General features: G+C 41.2%; 1 protein-coding gene across 2 annotated transcripts in view; it reads right to left on the reverse strand.

The window, feature by feature from the left end:
• The window catches only part of wdr95 (WD40 repeat domain 95), a 152,178-nt gene that overhangs the window by 136,896 nt on the left and 2,562 nt on the right, over window positions 1-12,720 (reverse strand). For both annotated transcript variants that reach the window (XM_059964092.1, XM_059964091.1), the window contains exon 2: window positions 7,581-7,860. In XM_059964092.1, the coding sequence (XP_059820075.1) occupies window positions 7,581-7,860 (280 nt within the window). The remainder of the gene's footprint in view (window positions 1-7,580; window positions 7,861-12,720) is intronic.

Here is a 12,720-nt window from a genome sequence, read left to right on the forward strand (position 1 = left end):
CTAGTGGAGCGTTTCCACCGTCACCTGAAGTCGGCCCTCATGGCCCGCCTGCGAGGAGCCAACTGGGCGGACGAGCTTCCCTGGGTCCTTCTCGGCATCCGCACAGCGCCCAAGGACGACCTGCACGCCTCGTCGGCCGAGTTGGTATACAGCGCGCCCCTGGCCGTCCCCGGGGAGTTCCTACCAGCCCCGAGGGGGCAAGAGGAAGAACCCGCTGCAGTCCTGGGCAGACTTCGCGAGAAGCTCTGTAACCTGGCCCCCATACCCACTTCACAGCATGGGCGGCACCCGACCTGCGTACCCAAAGATCTACGGAACTGTAAGTTTGTGTTTGTACGAAGGGGCGGGCATCGGCCACCGCTGCAGCGGCCATACGAGGGGCCGTTTACGGTGCTCCGGAACAACGGGTCCACGTTCGTGCTGGACGTTGGGGGGAAGGAGGAGGTTTTCACGGTGGACCGCCTCAAGCCGGCCCATGTGGACCTGGCGCAACCGGCCGAGTTTCCGGCGCCTCGGCGCAGAGGCCGACCTCCCAAGCAGGTTCTGGCCCAGGCTGTGGACATTGGGGGGTGTATCGCCGGTTCTGGGGGGGGGTTATGTAGCGCCTCATTTCCTAGCGTATCCGAACCGACTCACAATTAGATAGCCTACGGGGGTTTGCGAGCACAGAGCTTTGGAGCCTCTTCGCCATGGGGGGCCGGTTGACAGAGGCTTAAAAGTGAGGCTGAAATTTTCGAATAAAGTTTTTCCTTCGACTGCAGTTACCGACTCCATGTCGTAATTTTAGCGCTGCGTGTAGCACACCGCTACACTACAACATTCCCAAAACCAAAAAGGTTTCCAGTCTGTGCTACACGGTGACATTATCAGAAGAGTTCGACAAGAGCAAACCTGACACGTTAACACAAATGAGAACTACCAATGACGTCATCCCAGCATATGGGACGCTTAAACATCAGCTAACCTTTCAAAGTTGAACCCATTAGGAGATGCCTGATAACACTTTTGAAAATCCTTGTGAATTCAGATGAGATTTTAAGGTAGAAACAATGTGCACTTTTACTTAATAAGAAGGCAGTTGCTAATTGAAGTAAAATTCTGCTCATTGTCAGCTGCACTCCAAAACTGAAGTGACCAAGTCTTCATTCACAAGGATGGAAGAACTTCAGTCGTCTACGAGAACATGTGTCAGGGTTGATGCAAAGTTCTGATATTATCAATGCTGAAACTGGAAGTCATCAGCCAGGATCTCATTAAATGGATGAGGAAGACTGCAGACTCTGTGGCTTACTCTTAATGCTGTTATGTTCTTCTCTTCTCTTTAACACCTAAACCACTAGGCATTGACTCCATGTTCTTGGATGCTGATGTACATTTTCCATTGGGTGGAAAAGTTAAAACAAATTTAAGTACTGTATGTGTACTTCATCATATACTACCTCGAGATTAAGATTCATTGAGTCACACTTCAAGTGTTTCAGTTTTCTATTGTACCAGTGGTTTGTAAATACACTCTGCTGTGCAGAGGCAGGGATCTCATGTGAGTGGCCCTTCTACGAGCAGCCAAAGCTCTCCCGCTACCTTCTTTTGTCTGAAAGATTGACAAGCAATACTTTCCAATGCCACTTGTAAAACGATCAGTGATTGGAGGGAGGCTGATGGCTATATGGTTGCAAAAGTGTGGCTTTCATATTACCGAGATAAACATCTCAAAGATCCCACATTTACTGTGAACAAATGTGCCTTGAGCCATGAACTCAATAGAAAATTTCTTAAAGGGAGGGGAACAGAGTAAGAGTTATTTCAAAAATTATTACCAGTTCTCCCAAAAAGTGAGCAAATGAGAGCTCAATAAAAGAGATTCCGGAGACTTTGTATGTGAACTAGCTGAAGCATGAAAACAGAGTCAATCCTTGCTGGCTACTCCATAAATTGCTAGTATTTCATTGCCCTCAGAGTACATTGAGCATCTAAGCAGCTGAGCAAGGAGATGGATCAAAGCAGCTTGTGGTTAAATAGGAGGCTGACTTGCAGATTGGGTCTATCAAATCACAGCACAAGAGTGTACTAGGCTGCCCTGCCAGAGTGCCACCAGGCTATCTTAAATATTGTCACTACTCCACGTACACCCCCCTTCCTGGCACGGGGAACTCAGAGTTGTAGGTTAGAGTCCGCATTTGGAATTAAAACTAAAGCAGCCATCGAAACCAGTGCATTAACTCAGGCTGCGATCATTTACAATGTAACCTGGCACCTGACTCGTGCTGCATGGTGTATTTAATCAATATTCTAACCATGATAGAAAAGTATAGATAGTAATAGAAGATCCATTTGGAGAACTATTAAACTGCAGATCACAGTTAAACTGGCTTGCGCATGAACAAAAGGGTGCAATACCAGTCCTCCCGAAGACCACGTGAGCTGACCTTTGGAGCTCATCGCCTTCAAAAGTCCAGCATTCCACAATTAGAGTAAAATTACACCATTCTGTTCAGGTTTCAGACTCTTTCAATTGTATAATTTCTCATTTTATGATTTAAATGCTGCTACAGTACATGCAGTTTCTGCTGACACCAGAGCTGAATAAAGTCGTACTGCGTTGCTGCTTCTCCACTCCGGGTAAGCATGCCACACAACGTGCCCGCAGACAGCTTTCTGCACTGCGTCATCTGTTCTCAATGTGCATCAAGACTGAAATTCCCAAATTCTGCTGCTAAGAAGAGTCCCCACCCACTGGCCATGCATGTTGGGAAACTACACCCACTGATCAACCCAATAACAATGAAAGGTTGAACCCAGAGGCAGCTGAGCTACAAGCTTTATTAATGTGTGGCTGGTGAGCCAGAATTCATCTTGCTATTCCACGCTGAGAAAATAAAACTATTTTGGAACAATTACAGATTGAACTGTAAAAATCTAACAAAGACTATCATTCCCAATTTAGAAATTTGAAATCGATTTGTTCCCAGCAGGTTTACGGGTGAAGTACTATGTCTCCACAGAAGGAAATGTTTCTTGGCATCACCCTCCAGACTCCAGCCTATCTCCAGTGTTAATATTCCCAATGCAGAGACTCTTTTAAAGAAATCATAATAATGGCTGTGGCGTAGTAGCATCAGCGCTGGACTTTGGGGCGAGAAGTCCCAAGTTTGAAACCGGCCGGCTCCCTTGCACGCTCTCCATCCGTGCCTGGGTTGAGTGGTAGCAACTTGACCTCGTAAAAAAAAAACCTGGAGAGGGATGGGCTCCACCGGATTTCAGAAGCCCAAGTCACGCCCTACGATGAGCAATCACCAAAAAGGTCAGTGCAAAAAGCTTCTCGTGACGGCACCCCGACAACTCCACCAGGAGTTAAGGGCGCACACACACACAATAATGGAGAATGTTAACTTCTAACAGACTTTACTTACTGAAGATAAAATACTTCTGAAAAGTAAATTGAAATGAAAAATTGTAAGGCATTACTTCATTCACAAAGATTTGGTCAATTAGGTTGAGATGACTTTCACGCTTCAAAGGCAGCTCTGACTTTGTACCAGTCTCCTTTCTATCAATACTTTGTAAGCTATGAACATGGTATACTCACACCAATTAGCTCCACATTATTCATTTGTCTGAACACAGCAAACTCCTTATCTCAACTGTCAAACAAATAAATCCTCTCTAGGCATTTGTCATTTAGTTGTGTAGGCTCACCAGTAAAGTCACATTTTCCACCATAAGGTACATTGTTCATAGTGTATCATGTGCAGCTTAATTTAACTTTTCAACTCATCATTCCCACCCTGGTTCCCTTCTTCCCTGAAAGTGGATGCCCACTTGGATATCATTCCACAAAAAACATTATTCTTCCTGCAGGGACCAGCACAGTAAATGTCAGGACTGCTCTACAAAGGACAATGTAATGTGATCTACCCTAATCCAACTCTTTCAAACTAGCAGCACATGTTAATGATCAAAGACCAAACCAAGCCATTTACTTTCCTTGAACCGCACAACAATTAACTCAGTGTAAACAAGGAATCAAAAAAGAGAAATCTTGGAAAATAAATTTCATTTTCTCGCAGGGTAATCAATTTGCATTTATATGGTGTGCTCTTGAACTTGTTTCAAAAAATCTGAGTTAATTGAATATTAGAGTTTTTCTCCAAATTCAGATGGCTATGGGTCAGTAGAAAGTACTGACATTTTCAACAGGTAACGAGAAAAACTAATGATGTTCCACACCCAAGTAGAGTGAAGCAGCAGGCTAGATTCTGGGAACAACCTCTACCAACTTGTGTCACTGAATAATCACATTGTCCTCTGAACAAGCAACCAGTGACATGAAGCAAAGCTGACGGAAGCAAAAATAATGGTTTACAAAACATTTTGACAATTGACAAGGAGTTTTAAATCTTGACAGTAAGATCTTTAAAATCTGAAATGTTTCTGTACAAAATTTGTTTAAATTCAGCCATTGGCATTGTTAACATAAAATAAATTTAAATTTCTAGGTGAATTTTAATTCCAATGATGCTAGACAGTTGTGAACCCTGTAGAATTTTCTCTATTTCTACATAAAAATTACCTAAAATGTGATCAGATCTTCTCACAAGTCCTAGAACTGGACAAAGAGAACCCAATTAAATAAATAACACAAAAATATTATTCTTGTTTTTTTTGTTGAGAAAAATTATCCAATATTACATGTCTTTTTTGGAAAAAGTATGTAAAATGCCTTCTACAAAAGCTATTTGGAGTCAGGTGTTCCAATCAATGAAATGAGATTGGAGGTGTGGATTGTAGCGGAGTCCTGCCCTATAAAAAAGACACATAAAGTCAGATTACTGACAGAGCCTGCTCTTCTTGAGAAAGATCTGTTTATGAGCACCCTGCTGTGATCAAAACAACTTTCAGAGGACCCCAGAAGAATTGTAGAGATGCATGAAACTGGAAAAGGCTATGAAAGCATTTCTAAAGACCTGAGCGTTCATCAGTCCACAGCAAGAGAAATTGTCTACAAGTGGAGGAAACTCAGTTCTGTGGCTACTCTCCCTAGGACTGGGCATCCTGCAAAGGTCACACCAAGAGCACAACGGGCAATGCTGAAGGAGGTGAAAAAGAACCCAAGGGTAATAGCAAAAGACTTGCAGATATTTCCAAAACTTGCTACAGTCTCTGTTCCTGTGTCCACTATACAAAAAATACTGAAGAAGAATGATGTTCATGGAAGGACATCATGGAGGAAACCATTGCTCTCCTTAAAAAAAGGGAAAAAATGCTACACAACAAAAATTAAACTTTTTGGCAGAAATGCATACCACTATGTTTGGAAGGAAAAGGGCACAGTACACCAACACTGAAACGTCATCCCAAATGTGAAGCATGGTGGAAGGAACATTATGGTTTGGGGCTGTTTTGCTACCTCAAGGCCTGGACAGTTTGCAATTGCTGAGGGAACAACGAATTCAAAGTTGTATCAAGACTTTTTACAGGAGAATGTCAGGGTCACAATCTGTCACCTGAAGCTTAATGGAAGTTGATTAATGCAACAAGACAATGATCTGAAAGACAAGAGTAAATCGACAACAGAATGGCTTTTAAAAAACAAGAAAAGTTGTGTTTTGGAATGGCCAAGTCAAAGTCCTGACCTTAATCCTATTTAAGTGTTGTGGAAGGACCTGAAGTAAACAGTTCATATAAGGAAGCCCACCAACATCCCAGACTTGAAGCAGTTTTGTAAGGAGGAATGGCCTAAAATTCCTTCAAGCTGATGAACAGGACTGATCAACAGTTACAGGAATCATTTGGTTAAAGTTATTGCTGTACAAGGGGGTTACACCAGTTACTGAAAACAAAGGTTCACATACTTCTTTCAACAAATACATGTAATACTAAATCATTTTTCTCAATAAGTAAATGAACAAATATTATATTTTTGTGTTATTTATTTAATTGGGTTCTCTTCATCTAGCTAGGACTTGAAGATCTGATTGCATTTTATGTGATATTTATGCAGAAATAGAGAAAATTTCTATAGGGTTCACAAACTTTCTAGCACCGCTGTATAAATCTACCCCTCCCCCCCATCTAAATTGGGTACAAAATTAAAAACTAGAGTAAAAGGTAATGAAAGATTTTTTTCAACCACTTTAATAATTGAGGTTACATTTAAAGGAGTTAATATGTTCATAGATTAAAAAGACAGATTGCTTCAGTATTCCTTAACATTGCATCAGTGGATAAATTCATTAACCAAACCTGCAGCAAGAAAGCATTTAACTAAAACAGTATTAGTCAGAATATTGTACTATAAATGCAATTTTGAGGCCCTCTTACATAAAAATTTACCAATCTTAAAATCCCTAAGTACCACAAGGAATTTTTTTAATGAATGGTGAAGAAGCTGATGATATTTGTTGAAAAAAACAACTTGTTTCTTCCCCCCCCCCCCCCACACACCGAGTTCATGTGCTTGGCCTCTCTAGAAAACTATCAAATCCATGGCAAAGTCAAGTTCCTAGTTCTACTTCCAAACAGTGATAAGATCCAAGAGATAAGAGAGGGAAAGTAACTGCCCATTGTCCCATTCCACACCAGCCTAGTCACACTGAGTTTAAAACTGACTCTGGGGATCCTCTAATCAAAATGCAATCTATCAGCTACGGCTACCCAGCAAAAAGCTTCTCCATCCAAAGGTACATAAAGCAGCAAAACTTGCAGAAGATTGTAAAGGGTGCAACTAGCTCATTGGGGGAAGAACAAAAAATAAATGTAGACCCAAGATCATAAAGAAAATGGATCCAAGGATTGTAAATGGTGACATGTATGCATTTTAATAGCGAATTTGCTTTGAACTTTGATAAAGCATAAATCAAGTTATATAAAGTGGATTCCAGTTAATTGGGCCAACAGTTAATCAGGGCAGCAACTTATTTGGGACAACACTTAAAGAACAAAAACTATTCAAGAAAATAGCTGGGATTCCCTCCATTTATTTGGGACATTATGCCCCTTAATTGGGACAAGAGACCGTTACCAAATGGTTTCTAACTAGTGTCACTCACGTGCACTTGTGTGGCTATTAGACACTACACTGTGTTTAGAACGAACAGTTTTTAAGCAGCATCAGTGTGCTTGTGTTATATTGTCCATTTGGATGCCAAAAGCAGATGTGGTGATTTTTGATCATTTTCATGCAGGAAGGCATTGAAGGCAGTCCATTACCTACACTGATTTTGTTAATTTAGAGTCAATAAAAAGAAAATGGCAGCATAAACTGGATGAATTCATGAGATGATAACCATTAGGAACTAATACAATTTCTTAGTACTGTAGTAGCATTGGTAATATTCTAATTTGTGTATTTCATTTAATTACACAATTTCTTACTCAGTTAAACAGTAGTTTGTCTGTTTTGTATATATTTTAAAACTATTTCCATGAAACTTCGGCTAATTGAGGCAGCCGCTTAAATGGGCCAAGTTGTACTGGTTCTGATGTGTCCCAATTAACCAGAATCCACTCTACATGAAATATTCAGTAAACATTGAACCAAACTGCACAAAAATTCAGCTACTTTTTAAACATTTTGTTACCTTGCCCTTTCTCAGGCTTTTTATGGTGTCCCCAAACCTTTGGATATTTTCATTTGTTGCTACGTTCTGGCTGAGTCCTACCGAGTGCCGCCTAGGATACTGTTTCAGAGGTCCCCTCTCCAACCACTCTGGGTGCTCACACTGTTCCAGCTGTGCACGGCAGCCAGCAGGGTCGAGCGGGACTCTGCTTTCTGGAATGGATGTTCTTGCACGCACTTGTGTCGAACTAATCCTGGAAGTTGCAGTCTTCACAGTGACAGGTCTTGCATTGTGGAAAATGCTGAAAAACAAAATTTATTCATTAAGTGAGCAATATAGTGTCCTTTTTATTGTAATTGTCTTCATGACATCATCTGCCTCAAGTTCAAAATAAGAAGTTGCTGCGGGGTCATTGAGAGATCAGCCTAGTCTTATTTTAGGCTTCTGATCACTTAGGCCGATTTTCTGGAGCCCTGTAGATCCCAGACACCAGGGAGTTTCAATACTAGTGATAGGTGGAAGCAACATTGCTGAAAAACATTTATCCAATGCAATCACCACTCGTTCAGACAGATGCAAAGAGCTGAGGACTGGTGACTGTTGAAGAATGACACCTTCCAAAGGATGGAAAACAATTTCTGTAAATATTGAGTTAATATAAAGCCTTTGGGGAGAAAAATGGTGATAATATTTCATATCAATAGCCTTTCACCACAATCAACCTGAAACAATTTTATTTCTCACATATGCAGAATATCTTCTGATTTTGGTTTACTTTGATCGTATCCTCGGTTATTTGCTCCTGCTGCATAAAATCGACAGGTTTGTTGGGTAGAAATGTCATTGCTGATTCATTGCTCTCTGAACTTACACTGGTTCCTCAATCACACTTTACACCAGCAGAACACGTTGGCCTCCTGTCAAACTGTTCTGAGGTTTGAACAAAGAAATGTCATTTGTAAACAAAAAATGACTAGTTCTGTACCGATATTGATCCAATAGAAACTTTGTTTACTTCTGAATCCCCTCATTTTCATATCTAAGTACCAATCATAATACACATTTCAGATTTTAATAACCAATTAAAACAGTGCATTAAAGCCCGATAATACTTGAATTAGTAAAATAACTGTCCAATAGTAAATGCTGTAGTAAAATCCTTTGTTTGCATCTTTATCTTGTCCCAGTATGCCGGGTGACCTTGTTTCCGAGGCTTGAATGGAAAAGCAGTACAAAACTTTCACATTCAGCCTGGATGACTGCTCGGTGTCTCCACATTGTCTTTGTCAGCTTTTGGCTTACTGAACTTCCACACTGAACAAAGTGTCTGCACTTGCTTCTGTTAGCACGCTACTTTATCTCTTCCCTTTCTGCAACCTCTGCAGATGATAGGATTTCTACTGGAAGAGGACCCAACTAGCATTGCTCGCACATCAAGCATTGGGTGCCGTCAAGGTGGAAGGAGGTGCCTGGATAAATGAAATGCCACACCCAGGGAAGAGATCCACACTGAAGCTCTGCCATTACATCTCTAACTCTTCTGGCACTACAGAAATGTGCACTGCTGGTTGACACATTATCCCTCTCAATTCCATTCTCCTGTCTTCTCCCGGTAATCTTTGACATCCTGACTAAACAAGAACCCATCAACCTCCTCTTTATTTCATTGTCTTCACCTTGAAAGCCACTTGTGGCAATGAATTCCGCAGATTCACCACCATCTACCTAAAGAAATTCCTCATCTCTGTTCTAAATGGACATCCCTCTGTTCAAACACTCTCCATACATTATTCCTTTTATTCCCAGAATCATTCTCGTGAACCTCCTATGGACCCTCTCTGAAGCCAGCATGTTTTCTTAAGTAAGGCATCAAAAACAATTCACAATACTCTAAGTGCAATCTGACTAATGCATTATAAAGCCTGAGCATCACATTCTGGCTTTTATATTACACCTTCTCGAAATGAATGCTTATATTACATTTGTCTTCCTTACCAGAGTCAACCTGCAAACTATCCTTTAGGGAGTCCTGCACAAGGACTCCCAAGTCCTTTTGCATCTAAGATTTTTGAATTTCTCCCTGTTTAGAAAACAGTCTGTGCTTTTATTCCTTCTGCCAAAGTGCATGCCCATACACTTCCCAACACTGTATTCCATCAGCCACTTCTTTGCCCATTCTCCTAATCTGTCCAAGTGCTTCTGCCCACTCCCTGCATCTTCAACAAGACTTGCCTCTCCACTTATCATTGTATCATCTACAAACTTAACCACAAAGTCATCTAAACTGTCATCCAAATCATTGACATATAATATGGAAAGAAGCGGTCCAAGTGCCTACACCTGTGGAACACCAATAGTCATTGGCAGTCAGCCAGAATGAGCCCCCTTTGTACCCACTCTTTGCCTCCTGACAGTCAGCAAATCTTCTATTCATGCTAGTACCTTTCCTGTAATATCATGGGATCTTATCTCATGTGTGGCACCTTGTTAAAGCCCTCCTAAAAATCCAAGAAAGCAGTATCCAATGACTCTCCTTCATTTATTCTGCCTGTTATTTCCTCAAAGAATTCCAACAGATTTGTCAGGCAAGATTTCCCCTCAAGGAAACCATGCTGACTTTGGCTTACTTTATCATGTACTTTTAAGTACCCAGAAACCTGGTTCTTAATAATGGACTTTAACATCTTCCCAATCACTGAAGTCAGGTAAATGGCCTATAATTTCCTTCCATCTCTTTCCCTCCTTTCTTAAAGAGTAGAGTGCCATTTGCAATTTTCTAGAGATTCTTGAAAGATCATTACTGATGCCTCCACAATCTCTTCAGCCACCCCTTTCACAACTTTGGGGTGTATTACATCTGGTCCAGGTGACCTATCTACCCTTGGACCTTTTCAGCTTCTCAAGCACCTTCTCTTCAGTAAGAGCAACAACATTCACCTCTGCCCCCTGACACTATCGATTTTCTGGCACACTAACCAGTTACTTCCAAAGTGAAGTTTGAAGCAAAATACTTATTAAGTTTGTCTGCCATTTCTTTGTCCCCACATAACTACCTCTCCAGCATCATTTTCCAGTGGTCCATTCTCACCTCTCTTTTACTCTGTCTTCTTCTTCCTTGGGTTTTCACGGTAGTTGGCATCCACACTGTTGCATTACTGCCATCTTCAGGATTTACTGTCCCTCATTGTCCATTCACTTGACTGTCTAAAGTCGTCTTTCCAGTCCCATCGCCCTTAAAAAACTAAACAACCATCTCCTCCCCTGATCACTCTCCCCACATTCCAATAAACCTTTAACGCTGTTCTCTACCAGTCCTATTTTGCGTAATTGTTGTAGCATTTGTTGTCTTTCCTGTGCAAATTTCCTGCGTGAAATAAGGATATGCTCTACTGTTTCAGTCTCCTGACATAGATTGCAAATACCCGTCCGATGTTTATTTATGATGGCCAGAGTACCATTAAGGTTGCTGTGCCCAATTCTCAGTCTACTTATAATTACTTGCTCCTTCCGCTTTACTCCCCTACTCCTTCACATATCTACTGTTCTGAATGGAATGTAAATGTCTTCCTTTTATTGCTCTATCCCAATGCCGCTGCCACTGTTGAGTTATCCTTCTCCACACTATGCTCTTCCCCTCTGATTTTGATAGTTTAATATTGACCTCTACAGATCCTTTTTTGACTGCTGCTTTTGCCAGCTTATCTGCTGTCTCGTTTCCCATAATACCTGAATGTGCTGGAACCCACATGAATGCGATATTTTTGCCTTGTCTAGCCAGTCTTGAATTTGCAAACAGTATTTCATAAAGCAGATCCTGGTGTCCTCTAGCTGTACCCGCCTTGATACAGAGTCGCTACATATCACAGTATTATTACTATCAACCTGCTCACTCCATTCTAGTGCTAACAATATGCCAAACATTTCAACTGCATAAACACTCAAGCAATCCAGCATTCTCTTGCTAATTTCCACTTGATAACTTGGCACAACAATTGCAGACCCTGTTGCACCCGTTTCTGGATCCTTTGATCCATCCGTAAAAATCTGTACATCTTTATATTTACATTCCCTGTACCTATGATATTCACTAAGTATATCAGCCATTTTATTACTGCATTTAATCTTAAGCAATTCCAAATCTACAGAGGGATTTTCTAACACCCAGAAAGGTCTGACAGGCCACACCACACTTGGACAAATCATATCTTTTGCTGTTTGCTCTCCTGTCCAGCCAAAACTTTCTTTTTGTGTCCTTTCCTTCTCCCAGCATGTCTGCAACACCCTTTTTGTAGGATGGCTATCACCACGCCCCCTTAAATTAATCCAGTAATTGGCCTCCAGCTGTTTACGTCGCAGCCCCAATGGCATTTCATTTGCTTCAACTTGGAGTGCACTCATTGGGGAAGTTCTAACCGCTCCCAAGCACACCCTTAGAGCCCGAGCTTGCACAATATCCTGTTCCGCTAACACAGATTTTGCTGCTGACCCGTACAATACTTCCATAATCTAATCTTGATCTTATTAATGCTACATAAATATACTTCAGTGACGCAAAATCAGCACTCCATTCCAAACCAGCAAGACACCTCATGACACTTACCATATTTTTACATTTAGCAATTACATATCTAACATGTTCTCTCCATGTTAGTCTCAAGTCAAAGTGCACTCCCAAAAACCGAAAACTTTCAACTCTCTCCAGGTTACTTCCATACAGAGTCAAGATTAAGTCCCCTGAGCTTTTTCATTGTAAAGAACATGGCTTTTGTCTTCTCCACTGAAAATTTAACACCCCACTTTGTCCCCCACTCTTCAACTTGTTTAATTCAACTTGCATTTTCATAACTATATGTTCGATATTTCTCTCTTTTCCACAAAGCCCCATTGTCTGCAAACAATGACCCCACTTCCATTGGTATATTTATGAATATATCATTTATCAAAATGGAGAATAAAGTTGGACTCACTACACTCCCCTGAGGCCTCCTGTTTTCTACAACATACTGTCTTGATAGTTCTGATCCTATCTTCACCTGAATAGTTCTCCTGTTTAAAAAGTCCTTAACCCAATTGAACATTGCCCCCCCCCACCGATTCCCATTAAATGTAGCTTGATTAGGAGCCCCTCCTTCCATAACATATCATAAGCTTTCTCAACATC

The sequence above is a fragment of the Hypanus sabinus genome, chromosome 3, assembly GCF_030144855.1.
Source record: "Hypanus sabinus isolate sHypSab1 chromosome 3, sHypSab1.hap1, whole genome shotgun sequence".
Taxonomy (NCBI): domain Eukaryota; kingdom Metazoa; phylum Chordata; class Chondrichthyes; order Myliobatiformes; family Dasyatidae; genus Hypanus; species Hypanus sabinus.